Source organism: Phyllobates terribilis, unplaced genomic scaffold (assembly GCF_046119375.1).
Source record: "Phyllobates terribilis strain yellow unplaced genomic scaffold, ASM4611937v1 Scaffold_5__5_contigs__length_657084704, whole genome shotgun sequence".
Lineage (NCBI taxonomy): Eukaryota > Metazoa > Chordata > Amphibia > Anura > Dendrobatidae > Phyllobates > Phyllobates terribilis.
The window spans coordinates 70389251-70414306 of record NW_027362765.1 but is presented as its reverse complement, the minus strand read 5'-3'; the positions used below and the strand labels follow the sequence as shown (position 1 = coordinate 70414306).

At 47.3% G+C, this 25056-nt stretch overlaps 1 protein-coding gene across 1 annotated transcript in view; it reads right to left on the bottom strand.

Moving 5' to 3' along the window:
- Window positions 1–25056, bottom strand: part of LOC141271460 (uncharacterized) — a 549319-nt gene that overhangs the window by 486932 nt on the left and 37331 nt on the right. The window contains exons 2-3 of the mRNA XM_073681531.1: window positions 17347–17494; window positions 17038–17217 (exon numbers count right to left, since the gene is read on the bottom strand). Coding sequence (XP_073537632.1) covers window positions 17038–17217; window positions 17347–17424 — 258 coding nt within the window. The 5' untranslated portion in view covers window positions 17425–17494. The remainder of the gene's footprint in view (window positions 1–17037; window positions 17218–17346; window positions 17495–25056) is intronic.

Below are 25056 nucleotides of genomic sequence, written 5' to 3'. Positions count from 1 at the left end.
GTCATGATAGCAGGGCCACATGCCTGTTGCAACTGAGGTAATTATGGCATTATTTAAAACTGACTGTCTGGATCATTACACATTCCCTGTAGGAATAAGCTCAAACGAAACGCGCGTCAGGGGATTCCTGGGCACAGCTGGCCAGTACGTTTGAACATGGGTAATTATTATGCTTGTATGTGTTTAGTATATGGGCTACATGCAGTGTACTGTGCAACATGTGGGATGAATTTGTAGGATACATTGGTTTACTTATAGGTTTATGACTTCACTAATTTATAAAATTTTGTTTACTCTCCAATATAAAATTCTTGTGGATTGGTTCAATGTTGGTGGGGAATCTCTCATCTGAGCAGTAACCCATTTTATATTTAGATTCAGACCAAACAAGATTGCTGTTCTAGATGGAAATATAAATATGCCTTTACTTTGCATTATGCAATTATTTTTCTAACTGATCAGTGAATAGATACAGTTGTGCTCAAAAAGTTTACATACCCCGGCAGAATTTTTGCTTTCTTGGTGTTGTTTCAGAGAATATGAATGATAACAAAAAAAATATTTTTCTCCACTCATGGTTATTGGTTGGATGAAGGTGTTTTCTCTTTTTAAATCTTAATAATAACCAAAAACATCCAAAAGACCCTGATTAGTGATGAGCGAGCACTAAAATGCTCGGGTACTCGTTGCTCGGGTAGAGTAAATTGGAATACTCGGGTACTCGACCCAAGCAACGAGCCCAATGTAAATCTATGGGAAACCCGAGCATTTTTCAGGCGGCTCCACCCGGCGGTCTGCAGAGGGCCAAAAAATTGCCAAAATCAATGGGAACAGTGCTCAAATGACATGGGAAGACCCCTGGAAGCATTTCTGACTCCCAGGTCACAGCTGTCAACAAAGTTGTCAGTATTATGCCACTTTTACGGACTCACAATAAAACATACAAAAACAAAATGGATTCTCCTGGGAAATATATTAAGGAACATTTTTTCCAGGGTAATAACTTGTATATAAGGCAAAATAAATAACCAAAAATACTCCTCCACACCTTGGGCTATGTTCACACGTAGAGTTTTTTTATACGGTTTTGCACTTTTGCATTGCTTTCAATAAAGACAAATCCATTCTCTGGGAAATGTCATTTTAACATTTTACAACCTTATCTGGCCATGTGGTGTGTGACACATCATCAGACACATGCATACAGTGCTGAAAAGACATGGGAACAGCATGGGGAAGACCTGGGGAAGACCTCTGGAAGCATTTCTGACTACCAGGTCACTGACTAAAAGTGTGCCATCATAAGTGATCCTTGGCACATGCGAAGATGCATCCCGCCATGCACCTGTCGTTGCAGACTTGCAACAATCACCGTCCACGTCCTTGTCCCAGTGCAGCGTTCAGTTGTTCCTACTCCATTACTTGGAATGCAAGCGCAAGTATGCAACCAGCTACTCACCCACCCACCCACAGGCTGCAATACTATATTGACAAATTTTTGACAGCTGCTTGCACTTGAAATGTGGCCTTTTAGGCTCGTGGAGGCGGAAGCTTTTCATAACCTCATGCCGGCGGCGGCCGGGTGTCCATACTTGGTCCCCAGCCGCCACTATTTCTCCCGGTATCGTCTCCGCCTTCCACAAGCACGGGTGACAACATTACCCGTGCCCTCCCCAGTGCACTTACTGGGAAGGACCACCTAACCACAAACACGTGGACAGGTTAATGTGGCCAGGGACAGTACGGAGCCAGTCCACAGCTTTTTTTGCTGAGAGTAGTATTTAGCTCGGTGAAAGGACTGGCATAGAGGGAAACCATATCTACCCTGGGTGTCGTTTCTCCCAGGAAGTCCTCTAATGCAGCTTGTTGCAGAAGCAATGGCAGCCCGTCCAACATCAACTCGCACTTGTCGGTGGTGCTTTGACACACAAACATCTTTCTTTGCGCATTTAATTTCATGAATACAGAGTTGGACAATGGACTGATCTGAAATGCGGTTTAAGAAATAACATGCATAAGCATGGCCGATCCACATTAAAAAAGCAGCCATAGAGTGTCCAGGAACCTTCCCCCACACTTTTCTTAGCCAGGGCTGCTTCTCGGCTGGGTTGGGTGGGCCCACCAGAGAACTGGAGACTCCTCCAGTGGGCCCTCGCTTCTCCTTCAGGAGAGTTCATAGTGCTGAGGAGAGGCCATGATGTTACTTGGAATGCAAGCGCAAGTATGCAGCCAGCTACCCACCCACAGGCCGCAACACTAAACTGCCAGATTTCTGGGAAGCTGCTTGCACTTGAAATGTGGCCTTTTAGGCTACTGGAGGCGGAGGCTGTCCACAATCTTATGGCGGCGATGACCGGGTATCCATACTCGGTCCCCAGCCGCCATTATTTTTCTCGGTATCGTCTCCGCCTTCCACAAGCACGGGTTCCACAACATTACCCGTGCCCTCCCCAGTGCACTTACTGGGAAGGACCGCCTAACCACAAACACATGGACAGGTGAATGTGGCCAGGGACGGTACGGAGCCAGTCCACAGCTTTTTTTGCTGAAAGTTGTATTTAGCTGGGTGAAAGGACTGGCATAGAGGGAAACCGTATCTACTCTGGGTGTCATTTCTCCGTCACCAGGTTCCGCCCATTGTCACATACGACCATGCCTGGCTGTATGTTCAGCGGTGAGAGCCACAGATCAGGCTTTACAGCTTTCAACAACTCTGCAGCGCTGGGCGGTTTGTCAATTAAGCATGTTATCTTCAGCACAGCCTGTTGCCGCTTGGCCAAGGCATTGCTGCAAGCTTGTAACTGATGTGGTCATTTCAGAGATGGAGGAGGAGGTGCAGGAGCTGAACAATGGGATTACATTGAGGTTAAATTGGTGACACTGTTTTTTATACTAAAGAAAGATCCTATTTTTTGGGTTTTTTTACGTTATTTTTTTTCAAGACAAATGCATTCACCGTGAAATGTAATTTTAACATTTTACAACCTTATCTGGCAATGTGGTGTGTGACACATCATCAGACACATCCTGTTTTATTTATGATGGAGGGACTCTCAAAATCATAAAGCCTATTTTGATAGGGCCATCAGAAGGCTCTTACTATTCTTAAAAGGCCAGCAGTTGGCCCTCGCTATTGTTAGAGAGCCATCAGCCGGCTATGCTTTGTTGTTCCCATTATTAACAAGTGGGTCTCCTATACTGTTATTGCGTATCCAATGACTGCAAGGGTTGCCAAAAATTTGGACGCAACCCAATACCCCTTTGAAGAGACATAGAGGAGGGTCTCAGTAAAAAAAATGTTCCCATTATAAAGGAGGGGGTCTCCTATAGTGGTAAAGCCCATGCTGTGACAGCAAGAACTGCCAAAATTTGGGAAAAACCCCACTAAGAATTTAAAGACACATAGAGCAGGGCCACAGTAACAACAAATTCCCATTAGAAAGGGGAGAGTCTCCCATAGTGTTGGCCTATGCAGTGAATGCAAGGGCTGGCAAAAATTTGGAGGCACTTCAATGCCCCTTGGAAGAGACGTGGAGGAGGGCCTCCTAAAAAAATGTTCCAGAAAATGTTAGAAAAGAGGGGGCCTCCTATACTTGTAATGCCCATGCACAAGTGTATGGGCTGACAAACATTTACCCCTGGGGGGTACACATGAACATACTGTATAAAAAAATTTTTTTACGCGCATTATAAATATCCTTTAAAAAAATTATGTGGTTGTTGCATCACGGACCACGGTCACCCTGGTGATATGGTGGTGGAGGATGAGGAGAAGGAGGACAAGAGAAAATAGCCCAAATCAGTAAGCGTATACCCATGTGTGAGTGTGAAAAGGTGCATGGGAATACACCTCCCAAGAAAAGACACTGGATTTGAGTTTATGTTACGCTATCATTCGGTGGTGTTGAGAAGTCTGGCCCAATCCAGCCCTTGTTCATTTTTATAAGAGTTAGCCTGTCAGCATTTTCAGTTGACAGGCGGATGCGCTTATCAGTTATAATTCCACCAGCGGCACTAAAAACCCACTCTGATAAAACGCTGGCTGCAGGGCAGGCCAGGACCTCCAAGGCATAGAGAGCCAGTTCATTCCACGTATCCAGCTTGGATACCCAATAATTATAAGGCACAGAGGAATAAAGGAGGACGTTGGTGCGGTCAGAAAGGTACTCCCTCAGCATCTTCCAAAACTTTGCACTCCTTGTGAGAGTACCCCGCGCCTCAGGGCCTGTGTGATGGGAGGGTCTTAGAAAACTCTCCCAGAACTTTGACAGTGTTCCCCTGGATTGAAGTTGTGTCTCTCTCGCCTGTACTCCTTGGTTGTCCAACGAAGTGTGCCCTCTGCCGCCAGCCTTTTCAGATGGGGATTTTTTTTAATAGTTCCGCAACAAGGGCCTTCAGGTACAGCCCCATTTTTGTAGACCTGTCCCCCTGGGTAATAAGAGATATAAAGTTCTCCTTGTAGCGTGGGTCTAGAAGTGTCACCAACCAGTAATGACTGTCACCCAAAATTTTGAGAACGCGAGAGTCACGGGAAAGGCAGCGTAACAAACTCAGCCATGCGTGCCAGACTACTAACAGGCAAGACTTCCGTGTCCTCACCAACAGGATGACTGACCATGCTCTCCTCCTCCTCTCTGTCCATCCACGCTGAACAGACGGTATGACAGCTGTGCAGGTAGTACTGTCTATAGTGCATGAAACTAGCTCCTGTCGTTCCTCCTCCTCCTCCTCTTCCTCATTGTCACCCAATCCACGTTGGGATGAGATGAGGCTTGGCTGTGTGTAATCACCCTGTATGGTTCCTTGCTCCATCTCATCATGCTCCGCCTGCAATGCATCCTCTCTGATTGTGAGCAGAGAGCGTTTCAGAAGACAGAGATGCAGGATGGTAATGCTAAATATGGAGTCATTGCCGCTCACCATCTTGGTGGAATCATCAAAGTTTTGGAGGATGGTACATATGTCTGACATCCATGTTCACTCCTGAGGTCTTATGTGTGGAGTCTGAACTGAATACAGACGGCCTTGTTGATGCTGGTACTCAACAACTGCCCTCTTCTGCTCACAAATCCTTCACAACATATGCAGTGTAGAGTTCCAACGAGTGGGGACATCACACAGTCTGTGAGCCGGAAGCAGCAAACGCTTCTGAAACACGGCAAGGGCGGCAGAAGCTGTAGCTGACTTTCTAAAATGGGCACACAGGCGGCGTACTTTAAACAAGCAGATCCGGCAGCTCCGGGTAGGATTTGAGAAACCGCTGAACCTCGACGTTAAGCACATGGGCCAGGCATGGTACGTGTGCGAGCTCGCCTCAGAGCCACCACCAGGTTCCAGCCATTGTCACACATGTCCATGCCTGGCTGTAGGTTCAGCAGTGTGAGCCACAGATCTGCCTGCTCTTTCAGAGCTGTCCACAACTCTTTAGCATTCTGTGGTTTGTCACCTAAGCATACTAGCTTCAGCACAGCCTGTTGCTGCTTGGCCGAGATAGTGCTGCAGTGCTTCCCGCTTGTGACTGATGTGTTCATTTCGGAGATGGAGGCTGAAGAGGAGGAGGTGGCTGAGGAGGATGAGGTGCAGGAGCTGTAGACCGTGGGGGCAACCCTGATTGACCTAGGGTCCGCAATCCTTGGCGTCGGGAGGACGTGTTCCGTCCCAAGGTCCGACTGGGTCCCGGCTTCCACTATGTTAACCCAGTGTGCCGTCAGCGAGATGTACCATTCCTACCCACAAATCACTTGTCCACGTGTCTGTGGTTAGGTGGACTTTCCCGGTAACTGCGTTGTTGAGGGCACGGCTAATGTTTTGGGACACGTGCTTGTGTAATGAGGGGACGGAACACCGGGAGAAATAGTGGTGGCTGGGGACCGAGTACCGAGGGACAGCCACCGCCATCAGGTTGCGGAATCCTTCCATCTCCACAAGCCTAAAGGGCAACATTTCGAGCGCATGCAGTCGTAAAATGTGAGAATTTAGTAGTGTGGCCTGTGGGGTGTTGGCTGCATATTTGCGCTTGCGTTCCAAGGACTGGGGTATGGACAACTGAATGCTGTGCTGAGACAAGGACATGGACGTGCTTCCTGATGCTGCTACTTGAGAGTGCGCAACGAAAGGTGCAGGGCAGGAGGCATCTTCACATGCAACATGGACAGGGGATTGGCTTGCATGCACAACAGCGGAAGAAGCAATGGTGCCACCTGCAGACACTGTTCCTGGACCCTGGGGTTCGGCCCACAAAGTCGGGTGCTTTGCTGCCATGTGCCTGATCATGCTGGTGGTGGTCAGGCTGGTCGTTTTGCCACCCCTGCTGATGCTGGCCTGGCAGGTGGTGCAAATGGCCTTTTTGGGGTTATCGGCAGAGTCTTTTAAAAACAACCAGACTCGGGAAGACCTAACAGTTGTATTGGCAACTTCCTTCGTGTTGGTGTTACGGGGAACGGTTGCCTGCCTTCTGTTTGCAGCCACCACACTGCTTCTTCCTGCCTGTTGGGGTGCTCTGCCTCCCTCTGCATGTCCTCCTGCCAGGTTGGGTCAGTTACTAGATCATCCACCACCTCGTCTTCCATTTCCGCACCCTGGTCCTCCTCCTGACTTTCTGGCAATTGTGTCTCATCATCGTCCACCTCTAGTGACACTTTCCCACAGTCGCCTTCGTGTGACCATGGCTGCTCAAATATTTGGGCATCGCTACACGCGATCTCCTCTTGCCCCACTTCAAGTGGACCGGGTGAGAGGCCCAAATCTATAAATGGAAAAGTGAAGAGCTCTTCAGAGTGTTCAAGTGTGGGATCAGTTGTCTCCGGGCACTCGGCATCGTGGGAGGAAGGAGGATCAGGGTGAGGAATATGCGGTCCAGACTCACGGCTACTGAGACTTGAACGTGTGTAAAACAGGGTGGTGGTGGCTAAGTGACTGGAAGCATTATCCGCTATCCAACCAACAACCTTTTGACACTGCTCTGGGTTCAATAGTGGTGTGCTGCGGTCCCCTAGGAATTGGGACAGGAACGTCAGGCGAGAAGATGTGGGTGTTTGTTGTGGCACAATTTCAGCACGCCCACGGCCTTGTCCTTGGCCTCTGCATGCACCATCACCATCACGTCCAGTTCCCCGTCCCTTGCCCATTTTAATTGGATGACAGTATCTTCCACGCTCACTACAAAAGACTGAGTTTGGAGCGAACTTATATGTGATCCGTGTGATGGAGAAACAGTTTTAAATACCTGGCCTGTAGGTAATTAATTTGAACAGCAAACTGGTGTGAATTGCTTTACTGACACACTAAAATAAATTTTTAACGGAGGTCAGAAATGGCAGTATTTTCTGACAACGTATATGTGATCCGTGTGACGGAGAAAACAGAGTTCTGAATACCTGGCCTGTAGGTAAGTAGTTTGAACAGCAAACTGGTGTGAATTGCTTCACTGATACACTAAAGAAATTTTTAATGGAGGCCAGAACGTATATGTGATCCATTTGACGGAGAAAACACAGTTTTAAATAGCTGGATTTCTAGCGCTGTAATATGGAAAGGACCTGGCTGTATTCTGCAGTGCCAACAAGCAAATGGCGCAGAAAAACGGAGTTCTCTGGATTGCTTTTTAAGCAAATGAGGATTAAGATCCAAAAAAAAGTATTCCTGGCCCCTGAGACCTGGGCCTTTGTACAGAAATATCTAACAGCAGCAGAAGGCAGAATTGGAATGGAACCTCTTGTGCTATATGCACTGCAGTCTGCTATATACCCTGCCTGCCTATATACACTGCCTGCCTGATATTTCTGCAGATAGTCCTTTTGAGGACTAACTAATCGGTTTGTCAAGATGGATATGGGTAATGTACGGTTTTTCTCCCTACACTACCTAATACACAAGCAAATCTCTCCCTTCTCTGTCTGATCCGGAGTGACTGTGACGAGCATGGCGGCGCCAGGTCTGATATAGACCTGATGAAGCTGTGCGGCCAATCAATCACTGTAATGCCACAACCAACATGGCTACGGCATTACAGTGAGTGGCAGGCAATCCCTGCATGTTGATTGGCGCTCTATAGAGTGCCAAACATGCAGGGAGGGGACCAGAGCTCCTGCCGAGCAACCCCGGAAATGCTCGGCAAGCGCCGAGCAGCTCGAGCAGTGAGATGCTCAGGCGAGCACAGAGCAGTAGCGAGCATGCTCGCTCATCACTAACCCTGATCAAAAAAGTTCACATACCCCAGTTATTAACACCGTGCATTGCCCCCTTTAACATCAATGACAGCTTTAAGTCTTTTGTGGTAGTTATAGGTGAGGTTCTTTATTTTCTCAGATGGTAAAGCTGCCCATTCTTCTTGGCAAAAAGCCTCCAGTTCCTGTAAATTCCTGGGCTGTCTAGCATGAACTGCGCGCTTGAGATCTCCCCAGAATGGCTCATTGATAGAGGTCAGGAGACCGAGATGGCCACTCCAGAACCTTCACTTTGTTCTGCTGTAGCTAATGACTGGTCGACTTGGCCTGGTATTTTGGATCGTTGTCATGTTGGAACGTCCAAGTACATCCTATGCGCATCTTCCGGGCTGAGGAGTGCAAATTTGCCTTCAGTATTTGCTGATAACGTGCAGCATTCATCTTTCCTTCAAACTTTACCAAGTTTCCTGTGCCTTTGTAGCTCACACATCCCCAAAACATCAGCGATCCACCTTCGTGCATTACAGCAGGAATGGTGTTCCTTTCTTCATAGGCCTTGTTGATCTCTCTCAAAATGTAACGTTTGTGGTTGTGGCCAAAAAGATAAATTTTGGTCTCATCACTCCAAATTACCTTGTTCCATAAGTTTTGAGTCTTGTCTCTGTGCTGTTTGACATACTGTAGGTGAGATACTTTGTGGCATTTGTGCAGTAATGGCTTTCTTCTGGCGACTCGACCATGCAGCCCATTTTTCTTCAAGTGCCTCCTTATTGTGCATCTTGACACAGCCACACCATTAGTTTTCAGAGAGTCCTGAATTTCAGCTGATGTTATTTGTGGGTTTTTCTTTGCATCCCAAACAATTTTCCTGGCAGTCGGGGCCAAAATTTTTGTTATGCCTCATTGGTTTCATTGTTCTGTATCAACTATTTATGGCTATGCCACATGATGTACTTTTACTGTGCCACCTCACAGTCTTTATTTTTATTGTGTAATGTCGTTTATGTATCAATAAAGTTTGTTATATTTATGAAGAAGCCTCCAGTGTTTGGAGAAGGTTTAAAGGCATATTATGACCTGGACTTGCAGGACGCAAGAAAGTATGTCAAGTGGAAAACTGAGATCATTGCGTGCTTAGGAGTGACTGTCAAGGTGCAAAGGGTGCACCACTGGGCCTATCACTGTGACAAACATTCCCAGTCCCAAATGTTCGACCTCCTACACTTAGTTCAAAAGTAGCTGCAACTGGAATCTTCCACCCCAGCGCAGATGGTGGAGAGGATCATCATGAAGGAGGTCCATACACTTACCTTCCAAGGGCCATGCAGTCATGGGTTGCTCAGGAAGATCCCCGGAATGCCGATGATCTCGTCGTCCTGGTGGAAAAGTACTAGGAGGTTGAGATTTTGAGAAGTTGAATGGTTAAGAGTCCCCGTGGACTCCTGAATATAGCAAAGGAAATATGGGAAGCAGAGGCTACACCCTACAAGAGCGTAATCAAGCATTTAGTCCAAATGCAAGAATGGATTGCTGAAGTTCTGCCCATCGTGAGCAAGCACCTTCTCCAGACGCAAGAGGCCCAGTCAATGGTGTACTATAGATCGGCAAGGGTAAGATCGTTCAGCCCTGGGGATCGGGTACTAATGCTGGTACCCACGGTAGAGAATACATTTCTGGCCAAGTGGCAGGGCCCTTACGAAGTAGTCGAAAAGGTTGACGTCATCAACTGTAAAGTCCACCAACCAAGGAGAAGGAAGCCATGTCAACATGATTAAGCCATAGCGATATAGAGAGCCCGTGGAAGCTCAGTGTTTGGTGGCTGAGTAAAAAGTTGATGTGTAAGATGCCACCGGGGTAGAGATGATGTCACATGCCCAAAAGCCGCAGTGCCGAGAATTGCTTCTTCGGAACAGAGACCTATTTTTAGAGTTGCCAGGTTGTACTCACGACATAGAACATGAAGTCTTCATGGAGCCTCATGTCCGGGTGAATTTGAAGTCATATCAGATTCCCAAAGCTCGCTGAGAGGTAATCCCTAAGGAGGTGAAGCGGAAAGTAAATTTAGTAGTCACTGAAGAGTCCAAGACCAAGAGCGTCTGGTATAGTCCCTTAGTCTTGGTGCCGAAACCAGATGGCGAATGCAATGACTACTGGAAGTTGAATGAAGTTTCTTCATTTGACTCATATCCAATGCTCTGTGTCGACGAGCTTATTGAAAGACTAGGGCGAGAGTCTGGTACATTACTACTCTGGACCTCATGAAAGAGTATTGGCAGATTCCCTTGTCCAAAGAGGCCAAGGAGAAGACGGCCTTTTCAATGCCAGATGGTTGTTTCCAGTATGGAAGGTTGCCATTTGGGTTTCAAGGAGCTCCAGCCACTTTCCAGACAACCATGGACCGAATCCTAGCTCCTCACAAGATGTATGCCGCAGCTTACCTGGATATCATGATCTTCAGTCAGGATTAGGGAAACCATCTAGGCAAAGTTCAGGTGATATCTGATGCTTTAAGGAAGGTGGGGTTTTCCATTAACCCGATGAAATGTGCCAATGGAATGGAAGAAGCCAAGTACTTGGGCTATGTCGTAGGGAGGGGCGAGATCAAACCCCAAGTGAATTAGGTTCACTCAATTCAGAATTGACCGTAACCTCTCCAAAAAAAGCAGGTCAGAGTGTTTCTGGGCTTCGTGAGCTGCTACCATCGCTTTACCCCTAATTTCCCCATGATAGCAGCACCTCTGTCAGATCTCCTTAAAGGGTACAAAGTCGACAATGGCCAAGTGGTCTCCAGAAGTGGAAACAGCATTCCATGAACTGAAGCTAGCCCTGTGTAAACAGCCAGTGTTAGTTGGTCCGGACTTCTCCAAGGAATATGTGGTCCATATGCATGTCAACGATGAAGAACACCAGATAATGTACCTGAGTCGGAAACGGTCTTCTTGCAAGTAGAACTACTTGGAAGGAGTGTTTGGCCATCAAGTGGGCGCTGGATACTATATGATACTAACTATTACAAAGGAGGTTCAGGTTAGTGCGAGGTGGATGCAAGAGAAGAAGGGGAAAAATGCCCAAGTAACCAGGTGGTTCTTAAGTCTTAAGTATTTTAGCTTCCATGAATAGCATAGGCCCGGGAAACTACACGGCAATCCTGAAGCTCAGTCGAGAGTCCGCTGTATGATGGTGGAAGGTGCCCGAAGTCGAGGGGCCTTGGTAGAGGGGGGCTTTGTAAGAAATAGAAAAAAAAAAGCATGAAACACTGAAAAGTTGCAAACTTTTTGCAGAACTTTTTGGCATTTTCACGCATGTCTCAGTCAGGGCTGCCAAAGTGGGAGGAGCATCATCAGGGTTTGCCGGCGCCTGCTAATTTCATCAGTAGGTGCATCAGAAATCAGGTGCATCGCTAGGTCCATAAGAAATATTGCTCCATTCTGTCCTTGACTTGGATACCATTTCTGCCGAGGAACACAGGCACGCATCACTGAGAAGAAGTGGTATGTGGGATGATGTCCATATATACATTACAAACCCACATACGTCGATTCCATCTATCATGGCAGAAGTGGATCATTTTGGCACATGGTCCAATTTCAAAATGAACAATTCAAAATCTCAGGCTCTCAACATTTCCTTGCCAATTACCACTCAGGCTATCATCAAATCACATTTTCCTTTTTCTTGGCCATCACAGGGTATAAAATACTTAGGGATAAGCATACATAGTGATCTTTCTCGACTGTTTGACCTCAATTCCAGTATCAAAAGAAAATAGTCGGCACTCCGTGTAGCTAGGGTGGTGAACGTGGATAACAATGCCTGTAGGAAAAGAAAATTCCGGCACTCACGTGTTGATGATTAGTTTGTTTATTCCACAACTCACAAAAAATTTGACAATTGAAAAAAGCCTTGGATAGGCTGAAACGTCTTTTTGTGAGTTGTGGAATAAACAAACTAATCATCAACACGTGAGTGCCGGGATTTTCTTTTCCTATTGACCTCAATTCCAAACCCTTACTTGGTCAAGTCCATAAGGACCTTAATTCATGGACTGTGAAGGATTTATCATGGCTCGGCAGAGTAAATATATTAAAAATGAATATTTTACCTAGACTGCTTTACCTTTTTTAAACTATCCCAACCAGAATCCCTTTACATTTTTGGAAACATCTATGTAGTAGCTTTTATAAGTTCATCGGGCCAACTGGTCATCCACATATTCGTGGTGATATAATAGTCAGGTCTAAACAGATGGGAGGCCTTAGTCTTCCGGATTGTAGAAAATACTACATGGCGGCAGTCCAGGCCAGAATACTCGATTATTTTCACCATCAACATGGGAAGCTTTGGGTTCATATAGCACAAACTATATGTCCAAGGGCATTAACTACACTCCCCTGGAACCCACATCCCTCAGTCCTTAAACCCTCTCAACAATCCTACAGCACATACTGTACAATCCTATCCCTACATCGAGACAATAAGAAGATCTCTCTAACTGACCCACAGGGCCCATTATACCCTATCTCAGACGATCCCACCTTTTTACCCGTCTTTCTTCCAATCGATTACTGCGTAGAAGTAAATATCGCCCTCTTCACTTTGCTCATGTACTATCTAACGCATCTTAAATACCGCTCAACGAGATATTTCAGGACTGCTCTATCCCTCCAAGAGCCGACTAAGACTATAGACAATTGCAACATTTCTATTCCCATGTTAGAAAAGATAGACAGCTCAATAGGAATCTAACAAATTTTGAAAAACTGTGCCTGTCGTCGTCTCCACCCTGGCACTCCATCTCATTGCTCTACAAACACCTAATAGGCCCATACTACAACTACTACAAGACCACCCTATTGCGAAGCATGGGAAAGGGAACTGGGCAAATCTTTTGAAGACTCACAATGGGCTAAATGTTTTCAATTTGCTCACAAAACGTCAATTGCAACCAAAGCTCAGGAGACCTCCTTTAAGATCATCTCCAGATGGTACCGGGTTCCCGTATTACTTCATAAATGGTTTCCCGCACTCAGATGCTGGAGATGTGGAGTGGAAGAGGGGACGATGACACACATTTGGTGGAGCTATCCAATAAGAGGTTTCTGGACTCAGGTAATTCAGACTATTAAAAAAATGACTAGTCTATTTGTGCCCGACTCTCCTGAGTCTCTTTTGCTCTTTAAGATCCCAACTAGTTTCACCAAATACAAAAGAACTTTAATAAGCTACTTTATACAGGTTTCTAAGAATATCATTCCTCATCACTGGAAAAGTACTTCTCCACCTACTCTGGAGGAGTGGTTCAGTGAAATAGCCCTTCGAAATAGGATGGAACATTTTATTGCCCAATCCCCCACTGACTGTGATAGATGCTGTGAGGCTTGGAGAGACTGGATTGAATTCCAGGAATCCAATGCCTAGAGTCTTACATCAGACTGATGTGACCCACCCTTTTCTCCGGTGCGTTTCTTCTGTCCGGATTGTGCTCCGTGTTGGTTTGCACCTGGCTGCGCTATCTATGGTTTCCATTGGATTTTAGTAACTTCATAATTGTAATACTGATGGCCTAAAATGTTCCCTTCCTTCCTTTTTCTTCCTATAACTTGATGTTTTATTGGACGTTATACTTATATTCTATGATATATTGATGCTGATATTGTCCTGTTTATTCTTTTTTTTTTTTTTTGTAATTGAAAATTATTTAACCTTTCAATAAAAATTGAATTTTGAAAGAAGCGGTATGTGCATGTCTGAATGAATTCAGCATTACTTACATGAAACCCCCACCTTCATTAAAGACTGATGTGCATGGTGCCAATCTTAAAAAAAAAAAATGTCTTGGACAATCTCTTTAACTATGGGCCTAAAAACTAAAACAGGCAGGTATTTGCTAACAGAGGCAATTACCTGCCTGCTGTATTCGATGCTTGTTCAGAGTGGCCACCGACCGCTCCTGCAGGCGATACAGCTGCTCCACGTCAGCCAGCAGCTCTTCTTCTTCCGGGCTGCTTTGTCGACAAGACATGACTTCCGATGTCATGGTGATTGACAATCGGCTTCCCGCAGTTAAACTATCAATCAGCATAATGTTGGCAGTCACGACCAGTCAACAGAGCAGAGTCGAAGAGAATCCGACTCACCAGTATGAGCGGCCTGTGAGATCAGCGGCAGGCACAAAAGGTGGGAAGCGACTACCTGCAAGATAGTTCTTAGCACATTGTAAATATAAAAAAAGAATAGTCCCGGGTAACCCCATGATGAATCAGCCCCTATGTCCACATCGAAAGTTTCATGTGAACACAACTGAAAAACCCCCGAACAGCTAAAGGTTACTCTACAATTCAGTGACTGAGTAGAATCTGTGACTTCTCTGCATTTAGTGGTCACTACTCACCTGTGCGGTTATCTGTAGGAATCTCCTCTTTACACCGCTCATCACTCCTCACATATGTCTCTGTAGTATTAATATGGGGCAGATCTTCACCCTGAAAGAAATATTGTAAAAGTCACAGACAGGTGGAGACGTTTGAGAAGATCCAGACAACATCTAATGTCTATGATCAGCTTTATCCTGTTATCTCCACCAAATATAAAACATACACTGAATGGCCACATTACTAGAGACACCCATCTAGTAGCAGGTAGGATCTTCATTCCCCTTCAGAACCTCAGCAATTAATCGCGTCGTAGATTGTACAAGGTGCTGAGATTGTTCTCCAGGAATACTGGCCCATGCCAACAGGATAGGTTCTTGCAGTTGCCGCAATCTAAATGAAGGTGCTGAGATGTTCTGAACATCCAATTCTACCTCGTCCCAGAGATGCTTTATAGGGTTAAGATCTGAGGACTGTGAAGGCGGGAAAACAAGGAAAACTCACTGTCATGTTCCTGGTGTAAAGAAATCGAAGATCCTGGCACCTCCTCAAGGGAATTGATGTATGACATAAAGGTATATTTGTGGTGCTGCAGGATATACTGTTATTAGTGAACACTGATGAAAAGTACTGTAACTATATGGATAATGCTCTGGTTTATTAGAAACATAGTGAAAAGGCAATGGTATTTACCAGCCAGAGTCGCAAGGAAAATGCACACACAGAGGATGCAGGAGACCCCCTTTTTATTACAAGGAGGAAACACGAGTACAGAATGCTGTTGAACAACCACTCTCAACCTCTCACTCCATGAAGGGGGTGATTGCTTAGCATTAAAACAGCACGCAAATGAAACTGGCAATAGGGCGCAATTAACACACAATGTAGCACAGTACCTAGTGAGCAACCTATTATACGCCCCTACTATTCGATTAGGCGGGTTGCTATAGTTTATTGTAGTCACTTACAGAGGGTCAGCCCTGCAGCTGGGCAGGGGAGAGTAACAGAGGATCAGCCCTGCAGCTGGGCAGGGGAGAGTTACAGAGGGTCAGCCCTGCAGCTGGGCAGGGGAGAGTTACAGAGGGTCAGCCCTGCAGCTGGGCAGGGGAGAGTAACAGAGGATCAGCCCTGCAGCTGGGCAGGGGAGAGTTACAGAGGGTCAGCCCTGCAGCTGGGCAGGGGAGAGTTACAGAGGGTCAGCCCTGCAGCTGGGCAGGGGAGAGTTACAGAGGGTCAGCCCTGCAGCTGGGCAGGGGAGAGTTACAGAGGGTCAGCCCTGCAGCTGGGCAGGGGAGAGTTACAGAGGGTCAGCCCTGCAGCTGGGCAGGGGAGAGTTACAGAGGGTCAGCCCTGCAGCTGGGCAGGGGAGAGTTACAGAGGGTCAGCCCTGCAGCTGGGCAGGGGAGAGTTACAGAGGGTCAGCCCTGCAGCTGGGCAGGGGAGAGTTACAGAGGGTCAGCCCTGCAGCTGGGCAGGGGAGAGTTACAGAGGGTCAGCCCTGCAGGTGGGCAGGGGAGAGTTACAGAGGGTCAGCCCTGCAGGTGGGCAGGGGAGAGTTACAGAGGGTCAGCCCTGCAGGTGGGCAGGGGAGAGTTACAGAGGGTCAGCCCTGCAGCTGGGCAGGAGAGAGTTACAGAGGGTCAGCCCTGCAGCTGGGCAGGATAGAGTTACAGAGGGTCAGCCCTGCAGCTGGGCAGGAGAGAGTTACAGAGGGTCAGCCCTGCAGCTGGGCAGGGGAGAATTACAGAGGGTCAGCCCTGCAGCTGGGAAGAGTCTTGGGAGAAGATTCTAGGTGGTTCACTGTATATACAATAGACTGTAGTAGTAGTACATGTTTGCTATGTGGGGCTCTGGAGACTGAGGTTGTGCCTTTGCTCATTGTTGGCACTAAAAAGGTATGATATTAGGTGTGTGGCCCGAGCTTGACAGTTGCACTGAAATATTTGCTTTCATTTTCTTTCGGGAGAGCCACCAGCCAGTTCGAGCATTGCGCTGCAATCCTGATCAGTTATACAGCTGCCTAACTCTTCCCTTATACTGGTGGATAAAACAAGACCTTCACAGTCTTCTACACATCATAGGGGAGATCTCATGACACCTTCTCTCCATCTACCTGATGATCGTAAGGAACATCAAGATCTTCTTGATTACAGTCCTGTGGAAGAAGAGGACGGGGACATCTCTCTGGTGTTGTCCTCTTACTGGATAGATCTGGAGGAAACACATACAGGGACTGAATTCATTCTTTACATACAGATAATTATAGGCCGTGTGTATTTAGTCCTGTCTATTACCTGGTGATGTGAGGGGCTGGTGACCCTCCATCATGACGTCCTTGTACAGATCTTTGTGTCATTCTAAATACTCCCACTCCTCCATGGAGAAATAGACGGTGACATCCTGACACCTTATAGGAACCTGACACATACAATGATACAGTCATCCACCCGATCCCTTCATAGCGTTACTGTATAATGTCCCAGCATTCCCAGCAGTGTCACCTCTCCAGTCAGCAGCTCAATCATCTTGTAGGTGAGTTCTAGGATCTTCTGGTCATTGATGTCCTCATATATCAGGGAGTGAGGTGGAGGTCCCGTGATTGGGCTCAGGGGTCTTCCCCATCCCTCAGACACAGGGTCCTGACAGCGCTCACTAGGGGTCTTCTTCACTACTGTGTAATCCTGGTTATGGAGAGACACATTAATAAATCTCACTACAGACATTTCCAGAGTCCTCACCTCTCCAGTTCTGTCCATCTGTTATTCCCATATATAAGAATGATGTAATGTGACGTCATCAGAATCTCTCACCTCTCCAGTAAGCCGGAAGAGGATCTCTAGGGTGAGGTGTAATATCCTCTCCGCCATCTTGTCCCTGTTCCTATCCATCCTTGATGGGTCAATCAGGAAAATTCTTATATAGAAGATCTCCACTGAGAGGATCCGATATTGTACGGACCTGAATGGGGAGAAGATGACGATGTAACATCATAAAGATCCCATGTAAGAAATCTCCGGAGCTGTTACCGGCTTCACATGATCACTACATCCAGTCATGGCCCCGTCCTGCCCCCGGTATAACACACAATCACATTATAGTCACACACAGGGATTTATCACAGAACCGGGGACGTCAGTAGCAGATAATGATAGAAGATTAATATAAGCTACAGAGAATTGTAATCCCAGTAAATGTGATTGTCCCAGAAAGGCGCTGCATAAATCGAGAAAACCAAAAAGGGGATATGTGTGCGGGCAGAAATATTGATTCCAATTAGTAAAAAAAAAAAATGATGAACTTTATTAGATATAATTCATAAAAACCAACGGGTATGGATATATAATACAGTTAGAAGTTAAAATCTAAGGTATGTGCAATCTATGACACGATTAATTGCTGAGAATTGTGGGAGCCCCAGTAGCATAAGGCATAGTTCAAACAGCGGATGTAAATTTAATAATAGTAAAATTAAAAAAAAATTTATATGAATCAGTATTCAATTAACAGATATATATCCAAACAAAAAGTAACTTGTGCAAATATGAAAATGGATGTATTTCCACAAAGGAGTCACAAACAATAAATGTAATTAATTGGTAACAATAATTTCACCTATGAAACATACGACGCGCGTTTCACGAATGCTTTGTCAGGGGTGGTTGGTGAAGAGGGGATCACGGTGGGGAGCTTAGCCAAACTTTTCAAGTGTGAGTAGCCAATAGAAAAGGTGCATAAAGTGACAGCAGGTGATTTCAATGCAAATATCAAGTATTAAAAAAACCTCACATAGAATGGAGTGTCAGTGCTATGTACTAGCCGAAGAATGCCTAAAAAGAGCATATCGGTCTGTCATATTCTACTGAAGGGAAATCATAGCGCCGATGTGCACCCACATGGAGAAGCCAATAGGAGGACTTGGCAGCTGACGCAATGGTCAGATGAAGCTCATCAAGAGAATGCCAAGAGTGTGCAAAGCAGTCATCAAAGCAAAAGGTGGCTACTTTGAAGAACCTAGAATATAAGACATATTTTCAGTTGTTTCACACTTTTTTGTTAAGTATATAATTCCACATGTGTTAATTCATAGTTTTTATGCCTTCAGTGTGAATGTACAATTTTCATAGTCATGAAAATACAGAAAAAATTTTAAATGAGAAGGTGTGTCCAAACTTTTGGTCTGTACTGTATATATATAAAAAAAATTGTGATGTTCACTACACTAATGACCTACCTATAAAGTTACTTGGTGCTATTTTTTTTTTGCAAAAGAAAAACGAACGTCATCAACACGGACGTACGCTCCCCTAATGCACTAGCTTGTTTTAGCAAAAGAAAAACACTACCTCCCTACTATTATTTTTTTTCTAAAGAAAATAAAATAAACGGACGTCACTTACACTGCAATATCCGCTACTCTACCTATATCTAAAAAATTAATAAGTCTATTGGCACAGACTTCAAACAGCAGCGATACTGATCAGACCGCTTCACTAACGAGAAGAGAACAAGACGCCGCGCACAAGGAAAAAGCGAAAAAAAGTGCGCCAAAAATACAATTGGGACTGGGGGTTGGGGGGTGAACTGGAACAGGGATTGGGTTACTGCTGCTGCAGAGATTACTGATCGGTCCCATAGCAGCCAGGAGACAGATCACAGGAGGATCGTTTTTGCTGCGACTTTACCACGATTTTGATGAGTGTTAATGCCTGCATTTTTGCCGCGATCTTACCGTGATTTGGATGCGTGTTATTGGCTGCGTTTTTACTCACGATTTTGATGCGTTTTTGCAGTGCATTCAATGCACAGAGAATTGACGAGCTGAAGATTATTTTCTATTTTGGCTTTTGGTCCACTTTGCCTGCGTTTTTGACCTATTGAATGCACTAAAAAAAACGCAGCCAAAAAAAGCGGCACAAACACAAAGAATTGACATGCTGATGATTATTTTCTGCACCAAATCTGCAAGTCAAAAAATACTGAACATATGCATGACACTTCACGTTTCTCATTCACTTTGCTGCAGAGTTTTTGATGTGATTTTGCATGCATTTTTTTTTTATGCGCTTTTGTACAGAAATGAACGGGTTTTGGAGCTTGTCAGGTATTCCACAGAGACAACACCAGAGAGATCACACAATATCTCACCGTTGCCGTAACTCTGTCAGGATTTCGTCAGGGATCTGCGAGCACACGGTCCCCACTACTCACTACGTAGGTATCGGCAAGCGACCAGTGACTGTATGGAATCACACTTTCGGATTTCAACACATGGAATATGGGATTACGGCTACGAAAAAATAAGCATATTGTTCCTTGGCTGACCCTGCCACTAAAAATATGGGTCCCATCATTATCAGAGTTATAGAACTTACAATATTCAATATTTCGTGTCGGTGCCCAAGAGTCTGGAGATTTTGGTTAAACTCCCTTTGAAGTCCTGGGAATGAAATTTCATCAGTTATCTGTAGATTTATAGGAAGTCTGCGTCTAATTGTCCCCTGCTGCTGCCAGGGGACATTCACCTGCATTTTAAGTAGGTTGGTTGCACCTCTCTTGCCAGCATTTGTTTACAAAGCCTTACTCATGAGTGTGTTAATTGGGTTTTTGTGCTGAGATTTACATGGAGACAGCTCTTGTACTGCCAAATGGTTGATTGCTAGCTCTTGTCTTGTGACAAAAGGTGGATAAGGGAGGGGCGAGAGGGGCTTCAGGGAAAAACAGAATATTTTCAATATCATCGATTTAAGGGCTCATACTCATCTGCGAGAAAAACTGACGAGTGCAATCCGATAAAAAATTGGATTGCACTCGGACCAAAGTTAATCAATGAGTGACATCTCATCTGCAAGTTTTTTCTCAGCTGAAATTGGGCTGAGAAAAAAAAAAAAAAAAAGAATCGTAGCATGTTGCGATTTGCAACGTATCTCGAACGAGACTCGCCAATGCAAGTCAATGGGTGCGTGAAAAGAAATCGCACGGCATTCGGATTATGCGAGTGAAGTCCGATTTTAACGTACCCGTCTCTTTAAAAGCCGGCAACTCATCAGCCGGTGTACTGTAAAATCACAGCGGTACCCAACAATTTAGAATAGAAAGAATAGATCTACACACATAGAATAGAAAGAGGTCACTCACATATATAATGAGTACAGTGACTTTGTTGGTTAATGTACCTGTAATTTATTGTTAAAGATTTTATTTAAAAAAAAAAAAAAAAAAATTGCGTGGGCTCCCCCGTAATTTTATAGTCTAGCAGAGATTAAGCAGACAGCTGGGGCAGATGTTTGAAGTCTGGGAAGGGGGTAATACCCACAAGACTTCCCAGGCTACTAATATCAGCCCCCAGCACAATACTTAGCCTTTACTGGGTATTAACATGGGGGACCCAAACCCCCCAAAAAATGACATCTAGCAAAGGCTATAGAGACAGCTGGGGACTGATATTAATAGCCTAGGAAGAGGCCATGAATATTGGCCCCCTCCAAAGCTAGAAACAGCAGCCCACAGCTGCCCCAGAAATGGCGCATCCATCTGGCACTTAGCCTCGCTCTACCCACTGCCGAGTAGTGATGGCGAGTGGGGTTATAGGGCTGGGGTTGATATCAGCTTATAATGCCAGCTGACATCAAGCCCAGGTTAATAATGAAGAGGCGTCTATAAGATCAGACTCAAAGGACCGCATGGCTTGGGGTCCACAGGGGGCTTTCCTGTGCAGCTCTGCCCCCTCCCATCTTCTTGCTGCTGAAGTGTAGGATTACACTGTACATTGAAGTTCTCAATCACCCGCCAAACAGGGCACAATGATTGACATGGGATTACCTTGAATATTCTTCACACTGGCGATCACAGCCCCTGATTCCTACGCAGTCACACATGACAGCGTGCGAAACTAGGGATGTTCGGGGCTGTGTTCGTCATCCCAAACACGAACATAATTCCACCAATACAGACAAAAGTTAAAATTGGTGACTGAGCAACTGTGGGAGCATGAGTAGTATAAGGCATAGTTCACACATTGTATGTAAATTTAACAACAGAAAAATGAAAAAAAAAATTATATGAATCAGTATTCATTAAGATATAGATATATATCCAAACAAAAAGTAACTTGTGCAAATATGAAAATGGATGTATATCCACAAACGAGTCGCAAACAATAAATGTAAATAATTGGTAACAATAAGGTCACCCACCAAACACAAATGCTCCTTCAGGGGTGTGGAGGTGATAAGGGGGCAGAGGAATGAGGCGGGGATAGGAGTGCAGAGCTTAGCTAAACATTTAAAGTGCGAGTAACCTATATAAAAGATGCATATAGTAACAGCAGGTGATTTCAATGCAAATATCAAGTATTAAGAAAACCTCACATAGAACGGAGAGACAGTTTCGGTGTTGTGAACCAGTGCAGAGTCCGGGTGCTTCCCCCAGGACTCAGTCCTGTCCCATCTATCACATAGTCCCTGCTCCCTCATTACCGGTCACCAGTGCAGAGTCCCGGTGCTTCCCCCAGGACTGAGTCCTGTCCCCTCTATCACACAGTCCCTGTTCCCTCATTACCGGTCACCACTGCAGAGTCCCGACCTTCCCCCAGGACTGAGTCCTGTCCCCTCTATCACACAGTCCCTACTCCCTCATTACCGGTCCCCAGTACAGAGTCCAGGAGCTTCCACCCGGACTGGGTACTGTCCCCTCTATTACACAGTCGCTGCTTCCTCAATACCGGTCCCCAGTGCAGAGTCCCAGTGCTTCCCCCAGGACAAAGTCCTGTCCCATCTATCACACAGTCCCTGCTCCCTCATTACCGGTCCCCAGTGCAGAGTCCCGATGCTTCCCTCAGGACTGAGTCCTGTCTCCTCTATCACACAGTCCCTACTCCCTCATTACCGGTCCACAGTGCAGAGTCCCGGTGCTTCCCCCAGGACTGAATCCTGTCCCCACTATCACACAATCCCCACTCCCCAGTGCAGAGTCCCGATGCTTCCCCCAGGACTGAGTCCTGTCTCCTCTATCACACAGTCCCTGCTCCCTCATTACCGGTCTCCAGTGCAGAGTCCCGATGCTTCCCCCAGGACTGAGTCCCGTCCCCTCATTACCGGTCCCCAGTGCAGAGTCCAGGTGCTTCCCCCAGGACTGAGTCCCGTCCCCTCATTACCGGTCCCCAGTGCAGAGTCCCGGTGCTTCCCCCAGGACTGAGTCCTGTCCTCTCAATCACACAGTCCCTACTCCCTCATTACCGGTCCCCAGTGCAGAGTCCCGATGCTTCCCCCAGGACTGAGTCCTGTCCTCTCTATCACACAGTCCCTGCTCCCTCATTACCGGTCCCCAGTGCAGAGTCCCGGTGCTTCCCCCAGGACTGAGTCCTGTCCCCTCTATCACACAGTCCCTGCTCCCTCATTACCGGTCCCAAATGCAGGGTCCTGGTACTTCCCCCAGGACTGAGTCCTGTCCCCTCTGTCACACAGTCCCTGCTCCCTCATTACCGATCCCCAGTGCAGAGTCCCGATGCTTCCCCCAGGACTGAGTCCTGTCCCCTCTATCACACAGTCCCTGCTCCCTGATTACCGGTCCCCAGTGCAGAGTCCCGGTGCTTCCCCCAGGACTGAATCCTGTCCCCACTATCACACAATCCCCGCTCCCCAGTGCAGAGTCCCGATGCTTCCCCCAGGACTGAGTCCTGTCTCCTCTATCACACAGTCCCTGCTCCCTCATTACCGGTCTCCAGTGCAGAGTCCCGGTACTTCCCCCAGGACTGAGTCCCGTCCCCTCATTACCGGTCCCCAGTGCAGAGTCCCGGTGCTTCCCCCAGGACTGAGTCCCGTCCCCTCATTACCGGTCCCCAGTGCAGAGTCCCGGTGCTTCCCCCAGGACTGAGTCCTGTCCTCTCAATCACACAGTCCCTACTCCCTCATTACCGGTCCCCAGTGCAGAGTCCCGATGCTTCCCCCAGGACTGAGTCCTGTCCTCTCTATCACACAGTCCCTACTCCCTCATTACCGGTCCCCAGTGCAGAGGCCCGGTGCTTCCCCCAGGACTGAGTCCTGTCCCCTCTATCACACAGTCCCTGCTCCCTCATTACCGGTCCCCAATGCAGGGTCCTGGTACTTCCCCCAGGACTGAGTCCTGTCCCCTCTGTCACACAGTCCCTGCTACCTCATTACCGGTCCCCAGTGCAGAGTCCCGATGCTTCCCCCAGGACTGAGTCCAGTCCCCTCTATCACACAGTCCCTGCTTCCTCATTACTGGTACCCAGTGCAGAGTCCCGATGCTTCCCCCAGGACCGAGTCCTGTCTCCTCTATCACACAGTCCCTGCTCCCTCATTACCGGTCTCCAGTGCAGAGTCCCGGTACTTCCCGCAGGACTGAGTCCAGTCCCCTCATTACCGGTCCCCAGTGCAGAGTCCCGGTGCTTCCCACAGAACTGAGTCCTGTCCCCTCTATCACACAGTCCCTGCTCCCTCATTAACGGTCCCCAGTGCAGAGTCCCGGTGCTTCCCCCAGGACTGAGTCCTGTCCCTTCTATCACACAGTCCCTGCTCCCTGATTACCGGTCCACAGTGCAGAGTCCCGGTGCTTCCCCCAGGACTGAATCCTGTCCCCACTATCACACAATCCCCGCTCCCCAGTGCAGAGTCCCGATGCTTCCCCCAGGACTGAGTCCTGTCTCCTCTATCACACAGTCCCTGCTCCCTCATTACCGGTCTCCAGTGCAGAGTCCCGGTGCTTCCCCCAGGACTGAGTCCCGTCCCCTCATTACCGGTCCCCAGTGCAGAGTCCAGGTGCTTCCCCCAGGACTGAGTCCCGTCCCCTCATTACCGGTCCCCAGTGCAGAGTCCCGGTGCTTCCCCCAGGACTGAGTCCTGTCCTCTCAATCACACAGTCCCTACTCCCTCATTACCGGTCCCCAGTGCAGAGTCCCGATGCTTCCCCCAGGACTGAGTCCTGTCCTCTCTATCACACAGTCCCTGCTCCCTCATTACCGGTCCCCAGTGCAGAGTCCCGGTGCTTCCCCCAGGACTGAGTCCTGTCCCCTCTATCACACAGTCCCTGCTCCCTCATTACCGGTCCCAAATGCAGGGTCCTGGTACTTCCCCCAGGACTGAGTCCTGTCCCCTCTGTCACACAGTCCCTGCTCCCTCATTACCGATCCCCAGTGCAGAGTCCCGATGCTTCCCCCAGGACTGAGTCCTGTCCCCTCTATCACACAGTCCCTGCTCCCTGATTACCGGTCCCCAGTGCAGAGTCCCGGTGCTTCCCCCAGGACTGAATCCTGTCCCCACTATCACACAATCCCCGCTCCCCAGTGCAGAGTCCCGATGCTTCCCCCAGGACTGAGTCCTGTCTCCTCTATCACACAGTCCCTGCTCCCTCATTACCGGTCTCCAGTGCAGAGTCCCGGTACTTCCAGCAGGACTGAGTCCTGTCCCCTCATTACCGGTCCCCAGTGCAGAGTCCCGGTGCTTCCCACAGAACTGAGTCCTGTCCCCTCTATCACACAGTCCCTGCTCCCTCATTAACGGTTC